This window comes from Mirounga leonina, unplaced genomic scaffold (assembly GCF_011800145.1).
Source record: "Mirounga leonina isolate KUSES-001 unplaced genomic scaffold, KU_Mleo_1.0 Mir_154, whole genome shotgun sequence".
In the NCBI taxonomy this organism is placed as follows: Eukaryota; Metazoa; Chordata; class Mammalia; order Carnivora; family Phocidae; genus Mirounga; species Mirounga leonina.
The window spans coordinates 28,755,864-28,774,814 of record NW_023270389.1 but is presented as its reverse complement, the minus strand read 5'-3'; the positions used below and the strand labels follow the sequence as shown (position 1 = coordinate 28,774,814).

General features: G+C 34.7%; 1 protein-coding gene across 3 annotated transcripts in view; it reads left to right on the top strand.

The window, feature by feature from the left end:
• The window catches only part of CAMSAP2 (calmodulin regulated spectrin associated protein family member 2), a 109,160-nt gene that overhangs the window by 77,372 nt on the left and 12,837 nt on the right, over positions 1-18,951 (top strand). For all 3 annotated transcript variants that reach the window (XR_004680227.1, XM_035010368.1, XM_035010369.1), the window contains exons 5-10: positions 8,696-8,837; positions 9,138-9,277; positions 13,298-13,391; positions 15,228-15,321; positions 18,219-18,298; positions 18,588-18,657. Coding sequence is in view for 2 of the 3 variants with exons in the window: in XM_035010368.1 (XP_034866259.1) it covers positions 8,696-8,837; positions 9,138-9,277; positions 13,298-13,391; positions 15,228-15,321; positions 18,219-18,298; positions 18,588-18,657 (620 nt within the window). In the remaining variant the exon portion in view is untranslated. The remainder of the gene's footprint in view (positions 1-8,695; positions 8,838-9,137; positions 9,278-13,297; positions 13,392-15,227; positions 15,322-18,218; positions 18,299-18,587; positions 18,658-18,951) is intronic.

The following is an 18,951-nucleotide window of genomic DNA, read 5'->3' as shown; positions in this document are numbered from 1 at the left end:
TTTTAAAAATTTTTATTGAATCCAGTTTTGTTTAAGTAAGCTCTGTGCCCAGTGTGGGGCTTGAACTCACGACCCCAAGATCAAGAGTTGCATGCTCTACCAACTGAGCCAGCCAGGTGCCCCTAAAGAAAGATTCTAAAGTCAAGTGCATTTGGGAAATGCTGCCTTGTCTGTGCCCCTTTAAAAATGTTGCAGCCCATTTTAGTACATTGAAGGCCAGTTAAGAAGCCTGTCTAGCTGTTTCTCAAACGTATTTAATCTTTGACCTCTTTTGTGAATGACATCTACTAACATCCTGTAGAATTAGTGTTATTTGGAGCATGCTTTGGGAAACACTGATTTATAACTTAAAATTTTGTAATTGATTAAGTTGTCTGTTTCATATATATATATGAAACATTTAATGTTCTACATCATTTTCAGATACATCATTTGCACTGACTCTTAGATTTATCTGGTTTCTTTTTCCTACCATTATTTCACTCAAATAATTGTGAAGACCTGACCTGCCTAAATTAGATCATTTTTAAGGAATTCTACCCCTAAGATTCTATTCTGTAATTACAGTTTATTCTTATGTGGGCTTTTGTGGTCAGTGCTGATTCATTTCTTTCTTTATACCTATTGCCAATATACCTTTTCTCTTTCATTGTCATTTCTCACCCTTACTGGTAAAGTAACTTCCCAATCTAGAATATGCCCCTGTTGTGTTATCAACTCATTTTAGTATGAGGAACTTTGCATTTTAAACATTTTTAAAATTCAGAGATGGTACCATGACTTTTTCCAAGCAATATTTTATAAAGATGACTTGACCTGGAGAGACTTAAATATTAGTTAGATGTCCTAGTACTATGATACTCATCTTTGCTTAAGAGGGCTGTAAAAATTAGATTTCTTTAACAGCTCTATAGATCTTACGCATTTGGACACAGACTCTACAAAGATTTGGATTGGTATAGACTTAATATGGCTTTTTAAGAATATTTATTTTGAAGTATTTTAGACTTATAAAAAGTTTCAAGATAGAAAAAGAGCCCTTATACTCCTTACCCAAATTCATCAATTTAACATTTTGCCACATTAATTTTGTGTGTGTGTATGTGTGTATATACACATACATAGATATATACATCACACACAAACATGTATGTATGTAAATGTTTCTGAAACATTCGAAAGAGGGTGCATACATCATAACTCTTTATGTTTCCTAAGAACAAAGCTGTTTGTTTGTATAACCAAAGTACAGGTGATTAAATGTTAGTATAATACTTTGATCAGTCTTATAGCCTGTATTTCAGTTTTGTCACTTGTCCCAGTTGTACTCAATTGTACATTATAATATTTTTTTCAGTATAAGATCCAATCCAAGATCATGTAATATATTTAATTTCATATCTCTAGTCTTCTTTAAACTGGAATAGTTCTTTAGCTTTTCTTTTTTGTTCATGACCTTGACATTTTTAAAGAATACAGGTCATTTTCATCCCTCAATTTATTTTTTTCTGGTATTTCCTTACAATTAAATTAAGGTTGTGCTTTTTGGACTGGAATTGTGTCCTTCTCACAGTATTACATCCAGAGGCATGTGATACCATTTGCCCCTACTAGGTAATGTTAATTTTGATCACTTGGTTAAGATATTGTCTGGTTTCTTAACTTCATAGTTATTATTTTTACTTTTATTTTTTTTAAAGATTTTTTATTTTTTATTTGACAGAGAGAGAGTACAAGCAGGGGGAGCGACGGGCAGAGGCAGAGTGAGAGGGAGAAGCAGGCTCCCCACTGAGCAGCGAGCCCCATGCGGGGCTCCATCCCATGACCCCGGGATCATGACCTGAGCCGAAGGCAGACGCTTAACAACTGAGCCACCCAGGCGCCCCCTATTTTTACTTTTATAATAAGTAATTTGAGAGGACATTGATATTTACAGTTGACCCTTGAACAATGCAGGGATTAGGAGTGCCAACCACCCATGCAGTTGGAAATCTGGTTATAACTTTTGACTCCCCAGAAACTTAACTACTAATAACTTATTATTGACTGGAAACCTTACCAATAACATAAATAGTTAATTAACATGTATTTAGTATGTTATATGTACTGTATACTGTATTCTTACAGTAAAGTTAGAGAAAATGATATTAAGAAAATCATAAGAGAAAATATGTTTCCAAGACTGTACTGTATTTATCAAAAAAAAAAACCAAAACACAACCCCTATGTGTAAATGACCTGTGCAGTTCAGGCCTGTACTGTTCAAGGGTTAACTGTACTTATTTGCCCAATTCTACAATACATATAAAGTAGCTTCAGAATTGCTATGTGTAGGGCGCCTCGGTGGCTCAGTTGTTAAGCGTCTGCCTTCGGGTCAGGTCATGATCCCAGGGTCCTGGGATTGAGCCCCACATCAGGCTCCCTGCTTGGCCAGGAGCCTGCTTCTCCCTCTCCCACTCCCCCTGCTTGTGTTCCCTCTCTTGCTGTGTCTCTCTCTGTCAAATAGATAAAAATCTTAAAAAAAAAAAAAAAAAAAAGAATTGCTATGTGTATACCAATATGAAAAAGAAACCTACTAAGGAGTTTAAGATTTGTTTGCAATTCCTTTTTCTTTTTAAATTTTTTTGGTTTGTTTTACCCTTTTAATGCTTTTATATGTTTTCCAGTTTTATTGAGATCTAATCGACATGCAGCACTGTATAAGTTTAAGGTGCACAACATAATTATTTGACTTACACATACTGTGAAATGATGACCACAGTAAGTTTAGTTAACATCTATCATCTCATATAGATATGGTATAATTCCTTTTTCTTTAGATTGATAATATGTGGTCAAAATGCTGTGTTCTAAAATTACTTGGGTCCCCACCACCACCACCACCGCTTCATTGTAGTTCTGTTATTCCTTTGAAATGTATTTGGTTTTATTGGTTTCTGTTTTCATTTAGTTTTTATGGGCTTTTTTGCTCCATCCTTGTTGATATAATTTCATTTTTTGAATATGTAAGACATTAATATAATTCCAAAAGTCAAAACTATGCAAAAGTTGTACTCAGGTATCAGTCTCTCCCCTTATCTCTTCTACCTCTTTCCTATCCCTCACTCCCCACCAACCCATATAGGTAACTAGTTGGCTTATCCTTCTTGTTCTTGTTTTCATAGAAGTAAGCACATGTATATATGTTTGTTTATTCTCCTTTAACAAAACATATTTAATCTTTCACAATTTGTGTTTTTCAATGACAGTATATCCTGGAAATGACTCCCCATAGTCCCTAGATACCTTCCTCATTCTTTTTTTCAGCAGCATAGTACTCTGTTGTGTGTATGAACCATAGTTTCTTCAACCACTTTCCTATGGGCATTTAAGTAATTTCCAGTATCTTGCAATTACAAATAATGCTACAAAGAATAATGTCCTTTTGTATTCTTGGGATTTTCAGGGTAAATTCCATAGAAATTGGATTGCTAGATTTGGACGGTAAATGCCTATGTAGTTTTGGTAGCTAGTGCCAGAATCTTCTCCAGAGGGGTTTGTACCATTCTACATTCCTATCAGCAGTTCAGCACAACTTTTGGACCTACAGCAGGAAAGAGATTCTTAAATCTAATGGGTTATGAGATGACAGGTCACACTACGATTAACTCCTTAAAGAATTCCAATTTCATGAAGTCTCCAGTGAAGACCAGTCAAACCAGCATGCTCCCAAAGTGTCTTGAGAGCACCCAGAAGTAGTTCAGGAATTATCCCAAATCCCAGAGTGATTGTGGATATCCAGAGGAAGACATAGAACTGTTTGGGGAGTATTAATGGCAAGACCTAAAACAACCAAAATTTAGGGTGAGCCAAACGTGTGAAGAAGACAGTAGAAAGGAATGCTGGAAATTAGAACTATTCCAAAAAATCTGAACTGCCCAGGTTGGTCTTTGTCATCAGTAAGGACTTAATAAAAAATTTTCCACCAGTTGTCTGTGCCCTTTTAAAAACATTTTGGTCTCATAGTTACATCTTAAAACAGGATTTGAGGTTGCAGAAAATTAAAAGGAGGGGGCAGTTGCCGTTACCTTCAGAAATACAGTTATCCTTCAGCAAGGAGCTTTTGCATATATTTGAGCTTATGGAAGCATGAGGTTATAAGCATGAATAGCAAAGATATGTGTTTGTTCTTTTAGTATATTTACTTTTTTTAGTCCTATTTCCTTCAGCTAGGCAATCTGTATGGTTTTCCTTTTTCCTCAAATAGGATTGCTATCACTAAATTAGGTCAGTGGAGAGGTGGGAGGAAGGCCAGAGCATCTGAATTAGTGAAAAGTCCTATTGAATATTTTACAAGATATATAGAAATACAGATATATAGAACCATTAGAGACTCCTTTGCATATCTCCTGTTTTAATAGTTCACAATAAATTTGTTATCAGTTTGTGTATAATGAATTTTTCCAGTCTCAAAATCAAGAAAACCCCTGTTTCTGAAATTTCTATTATACATTGGGATCCTGATGCATTCTCAGTGGCTTCCTTTGCTCCTGTTCTTGTACTTTAAATGAGAGATTAAAATACATGCAACAAAATTATTAAGGTTATTCTTCCTGATGCAATAAAGAAAACTTATTGGACATGTTATCTCTTTATGGAAAGTTGGTATTTTTCTGATTCTTGAGGTGACATTTTTCTGATTCTTGAAGTTCTTGAAAATATCTTATTTATATTATTTTCCAAATAATCTTTTTTTACAGTTAATTTTATTTAGGAAAACCTTTTTTTTTTTTTTAAAGATTTTATTTTTAAGTAATCTCTATACCCAACGTGGGGCTTGAACTCACAGCCCCAAGATCAGGAGTTACACACTCTACCTACTGAGCCAGCCAGGCACCCCTGCAGAATAAACTTTCTACATAAAAGTTGAACATGAATTTTAACTCAGACCCCATTTAATTTGGTTTTGTTCAGTAAATGTTTATTCAGGGCTGTTAGAGATTGTGCTAGGAAATACAAAGATAATCACAAATTATTCATATTAACTGAAATTATGAGTTTATTCATCATTTTAAAGTAAAATTATATTCTTTGGGATACCTCTAGATAGTAAAATTAATAACACATATTCTCTTTATATAAGTAGCTACGTGCTTTAGAGACTGTAAAAATCTTAGTAGGAATTGCCACTATCCCATTAATTAAAAGAAATTCTTCATATAGTTGAAAGAAATGATTATCTTGTTCAGGTCTACAATGCTATTTGCTTTATTCATACACTTACTGATATAGTCTTCTTTTCTCTTTGGAAAGAAACTGCCATATCAGACTTGGTTTACTAATGTCTAAGCATTATAATGACTGCAAATCCAGCCCTGGAATCTTTCTACTTCCCTTTTGTGATACAGATTTACTTTTTAATATGATGTGTGATTCTAGAACTTGGAAATAAAATTCTCTGCTGCCAGAGTACACAGATATCCTGAGTATCTGAAAAATGAATTGTTGTGTTGGGAGAGGAGATGATGGGAGAAGGTGGAAGTCTTTATCATTAGGAGCCTGTATATTTTAAAATATTAATTAGCATTTAAAAATATGAGAACTATAAATTTGGAACTCCACTCTCAGAAGCTTTACTGTCACTTGTTAATTAAAAATCATTCTGATGAATTTTCCCTTTACCTTTTGCTTTCCCTTTTTTCCCCGCTGCTTTCTCTGAAGTCTCCTTCCAAATGGTTTTGGAAACTGGTTCCAGTAAGTTTGCCCAGCTACTTCAGTTTGCTCTCCAGAATTGTAGAATGGTATCATTTATGTCTTGATGGTATAGTCATTTCATATAATTCTGTTAGTTACTGCATTGAGATTGGATTTTAAGGTATTTGATCATAATATAAAATAAAAAGATTAAAAAATCTAGCCAAAGTTTGGATTAGAAGCTTCAAAAGTAGTTTAAAGCATAAGCATTCTTTTGTTAGTCCTATTGATATTTACAGACTGTCAGTAACTAGGTTAAAAACATGCATGGATAGAGACTCTGACTAGTTTTAATAACTTTAGGAAAAGTAAATATGAATTGCACATGTAAATTCTTGTATTTTTAAATCTCTTTTAAGGAATCATTTCCTGAGTTGTAGGGTACACTTTTTGTGTGATAAAAAAGTGACATTTTCTCTCAGTGGCCACACCAGTATTGTACCTAAACTATATTTGATTCTGATTTGACCTGAAGGGTTGTTCTTTAAGGATTAAATCTGGGTGGTTAGACCACTTAAGTCTTTTATACCCTCAGAAATAAATAGATAATTTAGAAATACACTATAGTTTTTGGAAGGTAGAAAATACGATGCCCCTTTTAAATACCAGATTTCTCAGTTTGTAGAAAGAACAGGGAATGTTTCCATACAGCAAGTTTATAAAACCATATAATAAGGTCAAGTGTAAAAGATGACAACTTTCATGAACTTCAAATGGGAGTTGTACATGACTTCAAGATTAAAAGTTGATTTACCTGATACATCTTTTAGGATGTAATCTTCAGGAAAATGTTTTAGCATGCTGCTCATAAATCCCTAATAATCTATTCTAAACCATCTACATTTATTGCTAAAGCCTTATACGGCTCTGTGTATGTGTGTGTGCCTTGTATAGAAGTGCTACTTGGCAGAGAGCAGTAGGACAAATCACAATTCAGTTCTTTATTCCCTGACCTGGGCGTTCAACTCAGTCCAGTTCAGATTATAGGCTGAAAACAGGCTACTCCTAGAGATCTGGGAGTTTGGGAATGAGCCCAGCCAGCCAAGTTAGAGGATTTCTAAGAGGGAGACTATTTTGTTTCTAGCTGGCCAGAGAAAGGAGTGTAAGGATCTAGAACTGTGGCTTACTAAATGTGAGAAGGGTAACTTAAGGCTAGAAGATGCTACTGGTTGATTTCTTCTTTCTCACCCTTCCCTTCTTCTCTGCTCTTTTTTCATGGTTCAATTTTAAACTCTACTAGCAGCAAAGTGAGGAAGGTTTCTAAGGATATGAAAATCAGCAATCAGTTAAAGAATTTATATAGTGGTGTACGTAATTTTTTTTGAATATAGGTACTCTTGAGTTTGGAACATACCATTAAATACATATGTCTAGTGTGCACTGATTAAAAAGAACAAGCTCTCTGAGTATTTCAAGAGGAAAAAAATGTTCCATGAATCTTGTTCTTGGGTAGCCAAAGAGAAATAGGAATAAATATTTCTTTCTTCATTAATGCATATACTTTTCTGAGGGATACAATTTAAAGGAAGTTTAAGCTCACCACCAAATCATAAATGTTCCCTTTCAGTAAATTATTTTTCTGTTTTTATTCTCACAAAAGTATTTTATTTCATAATTATATATATATATTTTTAAAGATTTTATTTATTTGACAGAGACACAGCGAGAGAGGGAACACAAGCAGGGGGAGTGGGAGAGGGAGAAGCAGGCTTCTCGCAGAGCAGGGAGCCCAATGCGGGGCTCGATCCCAGGATCCTGGGATCATGACCTGAGCCGAAGGCGGATGCTTAACGACTGAGCCACCCAGGCACCCCTCATAATTATATTTTAATTATAAAATATAGATAACCAGTTCAGATGGAGTTAGAAGAAAAATCAGTTTTGGTTACTTTAAAAAAACTTTAAATACTAGTAACCAATATAATAATAAATTTTTCTAATAAAATACTTCAGTATGCATTTTCATTAAGTCTTCAGCTTTATTTTCTTGGCTTTGGGAGAGCTGACAGCTAAAAACAGACAAACCTTTAGTTATTGCTTACTATGTCCCCAGCAGTGTGCCTAGCACCTTACTTCATCCTTCAGTGGTCCTATCAAGTAGGTACTATTATTATCCCCATTTTACAGATGGGGAAACTGAGAAATGAGAGTTTAAGTAATTTGTCCAATATCACAGAACTAGTAAGTGGCAGAACCAGGATTTGAACCCAGGTAATCTGACTTAAGAGTACGTCTCATTTTTAGAGAACTGTCTTACAAATTTGTATCCAGTCACACCAAGCAGTCTTTAAAAAACAAAGATTTCTTCTGTTTTTCTGAGGGGGAGCAGAAATCCTTGTATATGCTCTGTTACTGGTGAATGAAACCTCAGTTGGGTTGGTTTTTTCAGTTTCAAAGTTGTTACATTTTATTTACATTATCTTAACATTCAAATACCAAACTAGAATATTTTGGCGATAGTCTAGTTCCTCAAAGTGATGTTTCTTATTGCCAAATTTCCTGTAAGAATAGTATCGTATTCTTATACCTGCTCCCCAATTTTGAGAACTCTTATAATTCTTTATGCTCTAGTAGTACTCTTGCTCTTCGCATTTAAGAACTTGTGGTCTAAATTAAGTCCAACATTAAAATAAATGAATTTTATTATCTACAAAAGAACATAACTGATGATTTGGATACAGAATGTTCAGAATCTATTTTGTGATGCTTTTATATTTAAATATTTAGCCTAAAGGTCATGTAAATTGGCAAATAATGTTATATTAAGTACTTTGAAACTATAATGCTGTTGCTCTGTATTTTACTTTGGTAACGTCTAGTATTATTTAGAAAAGGATGTTGCTGAATAATTCTCATTTCTCTTGGTGTATATTACTGGTACATTAGAATCTACAATGCAATTTTTTTCCTGTATATTGTTTAGTATTTATTTTCATCTCTCTCTTTTTTTTTTATATTGTAGGCTCGTTATAGGAAGGAGCAGACATTGCTCAAGCAACTGCCCTGCATTCCATTGGTAGAAAATTTGTTGAAAGATGGTACAGATGGCTGTGCTATAGCTGCTCTTATTCATTTTTACTGTCCTGGTGTTGTCAGATTAGAGGGTAAGTGTTCCAGTGAAATATTTCTGGGATTTAGACAGATGGTGACAAGTATTGAGACAACAGTATTTAATAAGTAATGAAGGCTTAAAAAAAATTTATATATAATCCTGAGGAAGATAGTTTAGTAAAGCAGTGCTAAGGCTTTCTGTGTAGCAGCCCCTATATTTATTTGTATGTGCTTGTAAAACAGATTCCACATAATTGTGTATTTGTACTAAGCCACTAACTATAAAATTAGATATGAAATGTATATTATCAAATTAACCCACAGTCATCACCTTGCTCTTTTCCTATTTGAAGATATTTGTTTGAAAGAAACCATGTCTTTGGCTGATAGCCTGTATAATCTGCAGCTGATTCAAGAATTTTGCCAAGAATATTTGAACCAGTGTTGCCATTTCACCCTAGAAGATATGCTGTATGCTGCTTCATCCATAAAGGTAAATTAATTCTTGGTGTTTTTGTTTTGTCTTGAGGTTTTTGAAAAAAAAATATAACTAGAAAAATAAATGGCATAGTCACTATAAGCTTACAAATTAACTGTAATATCAGTCAAAAGAACTTTTGGGAAAAGTTTTATTTTTCTGCTTATTTTAGGTTTTAACGCACTGTTAGCTACAGGTTTCTTTTACAAGACAAAACTAAACTTAAAAGTTGTGGTACAAAACTGACCTGTTGTCCTAAAGTTAGCAAAATAGAGGATAAGCCACTACATGTTTCTGAATCTTAGATGCTGTGATAGTATGCTGGGAGCATAACGGAAGTTCTGGTCACTTTCAGCATTCAACAGGCCTGTGGAATGTGGGAAGAAGGAATCCTTAAGGTCCCAGGACTTGAGACAAAACCTAGGGAAAGACAAAGGGATAGGAAAATGTTAAAATAGTCTGGAAATGAACCTTTTAAAAAGGAATTCAATTTCATGAATTTGTCCCCTTGCTTCAGAATACCACACTGTCTGTGAGCTGTAGGCCACTGCTCACTGCGTTCTTTCAAGAAACAGTTATTGAGCACCTAGTAGTGTTTGGGCTGGTTGGGATAATTAAGTGAACAAAACCAACATCCCGTGTTGGTAAGTTCCATGTGCTGGTGGAACTTACTTTGTAGTGGTGAAGAGAGACATGTGTCATGCGTAACTGCTTCTGAGCTGCAAGTTAAGCAGCAGCAGCCGCTTGTTCCAGAATTTTGTGATGTGACATAGTACCTTGGTATTCCCAGCAGCTCATAGCTACAAAGTTCCTTCATATCTCTTACAGACCTGCCTAAAGTTTACCAGTTCTGCTTTAGGGTTTTAAGGATGGATAATCTTATAATAGATTTTTTAAAGTCTGGCTGAGAGGAATAACTTTGTATCATTCTATTCACAGTTCCAATACCAACTTTAATAGAAACTGCTAATGGACCCCTCTTACCATGATACTAGTGCCTCGTGGTTCTTGACATTCTTACTTTCTGATCTCTTTTTCTTTCACCCATTTCTGGATCACCACAGGTAGAAGAAAGAGCGAAAGGTAAAGGCCTTTCCAAAATGAGCCACTATCCCTATTGACCCAAAATGGGCCCACTCCCCACTACCTGACACATCAGAAGAAAAACATTCATTTATTTTGAAGGTTCTACCTTGCCATTTTTATCAAAATGGAAGATAGGAAATAACTGTTTCCATATATATCTTGTTAATGCCTGTTCTGGCACTTGCCTTTTAAAAAATTTAAATATTACCTCTATAATCTTGAAGAATTCATTAAATACATTGAGACATAAGATCGAGTACATTGGTTTAAGTTGCTTACCTTGGAATTCCAAATAATAATATGTAGCCCTGATGTTTAGATTGACTTAGTCTGAGCATGATCTACATATAAAGACATTTTCTTAAATCAGGCATATTTAAAATAGATAACTGACAGATACACCTGTCAAAATGGCTAGAGTAAAAAAGAAAAGAAATAAAAGTGTTGGTGAAGATATGGAGAAAAAGGAACCCTTGTGCACTGTTGGTGGGAATGCAAACTGATAAGCCACTATGGAAAACAGTATAGAGGTTCCTCAAAAAATTAAAAATAGAATTCAGTAATTCCACTTTGGGTATTTACCCAAAGAAAATGAAAACACAAATTTGAAAAGATAAGTGCACCCCTTTGTTTACTGCAGCATTATTTACGATAGCCAAGATATGGAAGCAACCCAGTGTCCATCTACAGATGAATGGATAAAGATGTGGTGTATACACACACACACACACACAAATATTACTCAGCCATAAAAAAAAAGAATGAGATCTTGCCATCTAGCTATTGTGTTCTAAACAAGAAATGGAAACAGTTTGAATCAGTAATTATGAAGTTGGAGAGAAGTGGGTGGATTCCAGAAATATTCAGGATGCAAAATTTGCAGGTTTTGGTGATGAACTGGATAGGGGGAGGGAGAAAGTAGGAGGCATCCTTGATGGTTGCACATTTAGTGATGCCATTCAGTGAGGTAAAACTGGAAGAAGGTCAAATTTGTGGGGAAGATCACTAGTTCAATTCCAGACATTTGAGGTGCCTTTGAGATATCCAAGAGAAAACCCTTTCTTGGCCAGTGCATATGTAAGTACAGTTAATACATTTGGGAGTCATTTGGTAGCTGATGAGCATGGATGGCAGTTTTCAATGAGGGGAGACATCAGGAGTTTCAAATGCTGCTGAGAGGTCAAGTAAGATGAAGACTGAAAAATGTGTTTGATTTAGCAACAAATGACTTACATAGGTGACTTGAGCAAGTGCTGTTTTGGAGGAATGATGTGCCCTTATATGCCAGACTGGAGTGGATGAGAGCGCCAGAAGGCTGAAAGGAGATTGTTAGCATAGGCCTACCTTAGAGAAGTTTATGAAGAGGTAAGAAGGTGGGAGTGAGGAGAAACTTACTGAGTGGTTTTGTTTTGTTTTTCATTTGGGAGATTTGAACAGAGGCAGTCCACTTAAATGTCTAATGAATATTTCAAAGCTATTAACTCAGGATTCCTTCCACTACCTATTTATCCCAATCTTTCCCATTTCATTAAATGGTACCATCAGTTGCTGAAGACAAAAACCTGAGTTACCCTTGATTCGTCTCTTTTCTACATACAAATTAGCCTTCTCGAACTATGAGGTAAAAGATGAATATCTGAAAGTTACCAGCTTAAATATGAGAAAACAGAGTAGATGAACTCTAAATGAGCGTATATAGCGCTCTGAGGATTATTCATAATTAACAGGTAGGAGTGGGGCACCTGGGTCGCTCAGTTGTTTTAGTATCCAGCTCTTGATTTTGGCTGAAGTCATCATCTCAGGGTTGTGAGATTGAGCCCCTGGGCAGCTCCTCGCTCAGCAGGGAGTCTGCTTGAGATTCTTTCCCTCTGCCCTTACTTATAGCTCTCTAAAATAAATAAATCTTAACAACAACAAAACAGGAGGAAGGCATGGTATTGGAAAACACCCTTATTTCCAATGATAATTTTCAAAACTAAAATTTAATATGAAATAAAACCTCATTAAATATTAATTTGATAATTTATTAGATGCCAAATTTAAAGGTATATTATTTTAAATAATTATAAAGCAGATTTTGTATAGTGTTAATTTTTAAACTTACCAGATGCCTACAATGAAAGTAATTCTTCATGTTTATAGCTTTTATGATGTATGATCCTAAAATATAAGCTTGTTTTAAGGTGGCTCCGTGGCGCAATGGATAGCGCATTAGACTTCTAAAATATAAGCTTGTTTTAGAAATGTGCTTTTGAGGACCCTCAGTCTTTTCTTATAATTTTAAGATATTTTAAAAATTACTCAATTTTCAAATATAAATCAAAAGGCAAAGGACATTGTTAACTTACTAGTAACTTTTCAAAGTTAGGTTGATATATTAAATTGTATAATGCTTCTGTATGTACATTTCAAAATTATTAATTAGCCATAATGATGTAGAATCTTTCTGTTATATTTAGTGCCTGGATTACAGTTGAGTTTAGCATCATCAAGCACATGGATACCTGATTAAGTTTTGGAGAAATTTCTAGGGATCTGGGAAGAGTTTTTTTTTTTTTTTTTTTTTTTTTTTTTTTTAAATGATAGCCACTCTTCAGAGCATCAGAGGCTGTTTAAGTTGTTTGTATTGTATTGACTTTGGATGAAGAGTGCCTTATACGTTATCTCAGAGTTCTACAGTTAGAGGTACCCATGCCTGCCACATAAATTGGACTACTGTTCTGGAAATATAGAGAAAAGCAGCAAAGAGGTTTTGAATAGCTGTTATAAATTTTACCTATAAGCATTAATATTCTATCCCAGATTTAATAGCCTAGATTAGATATACTCCAATGAAGGAATGAGATTTAAACCTATATTTTAATAGGTAAAACAATAAAATTGTATTTATCATTACTTTCTGGTCAAATCTTACCTGATTTTTCTCCTTTTCTTAACTCTCTTACGTAGAGTAATTACTTGGTGTTCATGGCAGAGCTCTTCTGGTGGTTCGAAGTTGTGAAGCCCTCGTTTGTGCAGCCTCGTGTCGTTCGTCCACAAGGAGGTAGTAGGTGTTCCTGGGAACAAACAAAATGGAGAGTTTATCTAACCTCCCCTGGTTATTCTGTTCGAGGGAATCCTATTATTGTTATAAAACAGCTATTAGCCTTGATAAATTCTGAATATTTTAATATTTAAAGCTACTAAATTCTCTATGAGATGATGTAGGAGAGAACAGCTCTGAATTTGAAGCCTTATGTTGTGGAATTTTTAGCTTTAACTCTTGGCCTACTTTCTTCTCTTTGCATCTTTTACCCCCATCTCTAGCTTTTATTCCCTGTTAGATGCTGAGTTTTTAATATTCCTACCCAGAATCCACTTAAATGATGTCTTGGCTTTAACCTACAATTTGAATTGACCATTAAACCATAAAAAGGTTTATATATATATTTTTAAGTCCGGTATGTTTTATGATTATTATATATCATGATCTATTGATTGCACATAAGAAAACTAAAAAATAAAGGGGTCACTGTAAAGATCCCTAGAAATAAAGAACAAAAAATCTTCCTGCATTTTCTCTAAAACAAATTTTCCTTTGCTACCATTATGAAACCAGAGGTTTATTTCTCTTGGGGAAAAAGGATTTTAAATTGTAAGTTTAGCTCAACTAAAGAACTTTTCTTCTAGCATAACTACAGGACCAGTTCTTTCTGCTGCTGATGGCTGTCCTGCCAAACACAAAACATGATTATTGTGCTTCCCAACTACTTAGCTGCTTTCCTTGGCTCCAAATTTTGGTATTTTTCTCACCATTACCCTTATTTCTCCTCTGTCTCCTCCCTCTCAAAAAAATTAAAAGAAAAAGATCAGGAAGGAGGAAAAAATATGTAGTCAAGAGAAAGGCATGTCACCGTAGTGAGTAGAATGAGCTTGCTTCCAGCGTGCCCACTGCATCTCAGGCAAAATTCTGTGAACTATGCAATAAAGAGTATTTCATCTGTTCCATCTCTAAGCTGCTTAGGGCAGATTCTGATTATTGAACCATTATGTATCAAAGTACCTACAAAGAAGTTAAGATCCTTCCCTAAGGCCATGTAATAAAGACAGGTGTCTTGGGCGCCTGGGTGGCTCAGTCGGTTAAGCGACTGCCTTCGGCTCAGGTCATGATCCCAGGGTCCTGGGATCGAGTCCCACATCAGGCTCCCTGCTCTGCGGGAAGCCTGCTTCTCCCTCTCCCACCCCCCTGCTTGTGTTCCCTCTCTCGCTGTGTCTCTCTCTGTCTAATAAATAAATAAAATCTTTAAAAAAAAATAAAAATAAAAAATAAAGACAGGTGTCTTAAGTAATTATCATAAACAATATTTGTACAACTTTTTACAGTTAATACAGAATTTTCACTTACACTGTGTTCTGTGATTTTTATCTGTGAAGCCCACTATTCAAAATATTCAACAGCTATTACATTAGGTCTCAAAGGCAAAACGTAAATGGAGTCTTCCCCAGAGTTATTTACAAAAACATGAACTCTACAGGGGGTTTAATTATTGACCAGTGAAATTCTGTCTCTCTTAATTGACTACCAGAATATCAACTATTTCATAAAGAAACAAAAATTACCATATGTAACTGAAGTTCTATGAAAGCTTTAACAAAATTAGACACTCAGATTTATTTTTAAATATCTGTATTTTTTATGTTAGGCTTCCCCTGACTTCCTTCCCCCCAGTTAGCCTTAATCAATTTTTTAAGCGAGAACTTGAAGAGTTTTAAATTTTACCTTTGAAAATTATTTAAGAAGAAAATTCTCAATATGCTACAATAGGAAAATGGAAGTTCTTGAAATAATGGTAGAAACATGCTAAATACATAATTTTGAGGCTTTTTTCTTTTACTGTAGCTGAACCTGTGAACGATATGCCTTCAATTCCTGTCTTGAATGCAGCCAAAACAAATATCTTGGACAGTTCGTGTAGTTCTGACTTCACTTCAAGGTAGAGTCCAGAATGACTTCATTTTCACTGTTTCCAGTCCATTTGCTAATGAAATCAAAATAAAATTTCATTAGTTTTTAAAATTTCAGTTGGACTTTGAACTAAGTTTTAACTAGCTAACAGCATGTATTACAGCTTGTTTTAACTTAAATGTAATTGAATTTACACAGAAAAGAATGTTTCATAAATAGGCTTTAATGAATCACACTCAAAAGTGGGAGAATACATTCTGAGTTTCAAATAACCAACTTAAAACCAAATTTTTGCTGTAAAACTTGTTTATCATTGAGAACTGCTTAAATGATAGGCCTCGGGGTGGGGGGAATTTTAAATTTCTATTTGGGTTTTTAATTTTTTTTATTTTTTTAATCTTTGGGGTAGTTTCCCTTGCTGTTTTGTTTGCTGGTTACTGTAGCTAAACAACGATCACAATAGAATGTTTATTGTAATACTGAATCTTTATGTTTGATGTTCTTTATATATCAGGAACTGAATTGAGAGCAAAGTAAAAATTTACTATCAGGATAATCCTGACTTCTGACCCAAACATATGATAGACACATGAGTTTGTTTAAAAATGTTTTTCAGCAGATCCTATAAGTAGTCTTTTATGTGTATTTATTAGAACCTAAAATTTATATTGACTTTGGACTCCTAATTTATCTGTTTTTTTAAGTTTAAAATTGTTACATTTTGCAGCGTTTCAGAAATCCAAGCAGATCCATTAAAACTACATTTTAAAAATGATGAACAAGCAATTGAAAGTACTTTATGAATTCTTGGCTTAACATAAAAATATGAACTTGTACTGAGCTGTCACCCACTTCACACATTTAAGAAGTTTTCTCTCTCAAGTGGGTGCTAATGGGTGTAAAACTGGAACCTTGACAGAACCCTTTCGGTACTCTTACTGCCTCTGTAGGGCTTCTTACCTCTGGACTGGCTGATGTCTCTAAAGTCCTTCCTACAGATTAAGAAAGCATTTTTCTTCCCTACCCTCTGATTTACTACTATGGATTGTCTTACTACGTCCATTAAGTTTTCTATTCTGTAACTATGCTTGAGATTTTACAAAAAGAGGTTAAGTTAGGATATTGGTGATCTAGGAGCTTCTCTATATTTTTTCCTACAGGAAACTTTTTTCTACACATTAATTTTCTTGGTGTTTTCCTGGGTTGATTATATAGTGACATTTCCTTCCTTGAAAATTTAGAAAACATTCAGTATTCTAGGTTAGGACTCTTATACTATTAAATCTTTAGAATCTCTGAAACTTCCTGCTTTGAGGCTAGATTATCCCAAAATTACTATTTTTAGGAACCTTAGTTGGACCGTCTTCACATTTCTGACAGTGGAAAATGTCTTACGGCCCTCTGGAAGACTCGTCTCTTTTCTGTTTCTCAGATATCTCAGTGGCTGCCCTTACTCATTTTTCCTAGCAGATGGATGTCTAAATTCTTTTCCTTGAAGAGACACTGTGTAGCTGTCATTCTAGGATCCTACTAATCCTCTCATTTCTGTAAGTCCCCACGTGGTCCACTGGAGCTCTCCCATTGTAGAACTTTGCAGGAAGGAGTCAAAAGTTTCCACTCTTCCTGAGAATAATGCAGTCACATGTACAAATGTGAATGACCCTAATGAAGTTGTGAGGGGAAAACAAAGGAAGAAGACAGGCAAAGCAAAAAACATTTGTAGCAGCTAATCCACACACTTGACCACTAACCTGCTCAGCAGTTACACTAGATGCAGATGTGAAAGTGAGGCAATTCATAAGAATTTAAAACACTTTAGCCATTATCTGGAGAAGAAGAGAGTGAATATATTTTAATTACTAACTTGTGTATCTTCAGGATTAGCCTCCTATCATAGATGTAAGGGAGAGTAGAAACAGGGGCAGTGATGTTGGAGGGATAACAGAAACAAACATGATAGGGGGCAGGTGAGTACTTCCTGATAGTCCTCTGAGAGAAAATATGTGCAGTTTAGGGGCGAAAGGCACACGGAAGCAGATAAGCATTTGCTTTGGAGACAAGGTTATGCAAGTTTTCCAGGTATTGTTGCCTTTAGAAGCTCACTGATAAAGCTTTCATTAAATAGTAAGAACACGATATTGTTGTTTCATTTGCACTTTTTGGTTGACTTGTTCATGTTCTCAGTTTACAATAGCCAAAAGATGTCATTTGAAGGGGGACTACAGAAGTCACTACATAACATCCTGTTCCCCAATTTATTCTCAATTGATTAGGGGTTGGGACGTGTAACTTCTGCACTTGACTATAAGGTAGGCTACAACAGACTTTAAACTTGGAGAAAAATTAAATTTGGGCCACATGTCATGATAATTTGAGAAATAGACTACCTCATCCCCTGAATTAATTTGAATGGGGTCGAATTAAGAAATAGGAAAGCTTCCTATCTTTATAGGCATTGAGGTCTTCAAGGTGCAGCTCAGTATATTAATATTAATTTTGATGTAACTGTTAGAGATGTACAGACACAGGTCCGTGAGCAGGGAGGCTGTCAGGATCTTTTACAAGGGTTTATTATACATGTAGTTTCTAGAGACTTAAATATTTCCAGCTGATGACTTTCATTTAACTTACTCATTTGTTTTTCTATTTGTAAAATGAAAATAATATGCTGTATCTTATCTCACAAGGCCATTGAGGTGTGTATGAAAATATTTCAGGCTCTTTGACTAAAAGATATAAAATACATAGAGATACATATACTAACGGCCATGTTTGGTTTAAACAATGTGTTTCCTTTTTTTTTTTTTAATTTAGGATGCAGAGTCAGAGGTGATAATGTTGTTTCTAATTTCAGCCGTTCTGTGTAAAGTTTATATTAAAGAACTAAAACATATTAAAACATTTTTAATTTATTCTACATTGCAGTGGGGAAGGAGCTGCATTTACACACTCTCATCATTTGCCTTCTAGACATTCACGCTCCCAAGCTCATTCTTCAGCTTCAGGTAGTATTTTTGAAAAAACCTAGGTTAACTGGGAAATGATTGAGAATAAATGTAAATAAAAATATCTAGTCTTTTTTTTTTTTTTGGAAAAGTGTTAATATATACACTAAAAGGTTAATTTGTTTCTCTGTGCTTGCTTTTCTTAATAAAATGATCTCTATTTCTCCATATATCCCACCTACTTACTTTTTAGTGCTCTTAATGAATCCTGAAATATTTGAAATCTGTTAAGCTGTAAGTTAAAATTTTTTACATACTTTCAATGACTTTCTCTTTTTCGCATTTGAAGGAGGAATTAGAAGGTCTTCATCTATGTCCTATGTTGATGGTTTCATAGGGACATGGCCCAAAGAGAAAAGGTAAACAAAGGGAATTATTTTTAGTATATTCACATTATCAATAAATGCTATTTATTGAATCGCTATATTGTACACCTGCAACTAATATAACATGGTCAACTATACTTCAGTAATTTAAAAAGAGAGAGAAAGAAATGCTAATTCTTTCTCTCTGTTTTGTTGATAGCCAACTTGCAATTAGTACCTCACTTTGAAAAGGGCAATGTAGGCAGATGACTGAGAGTTCAAAGGGGCTAAATGTTAAAGGTAGCCCAGTAACCCACACTTACCTTGAGCACAATAGGATTATGAGAA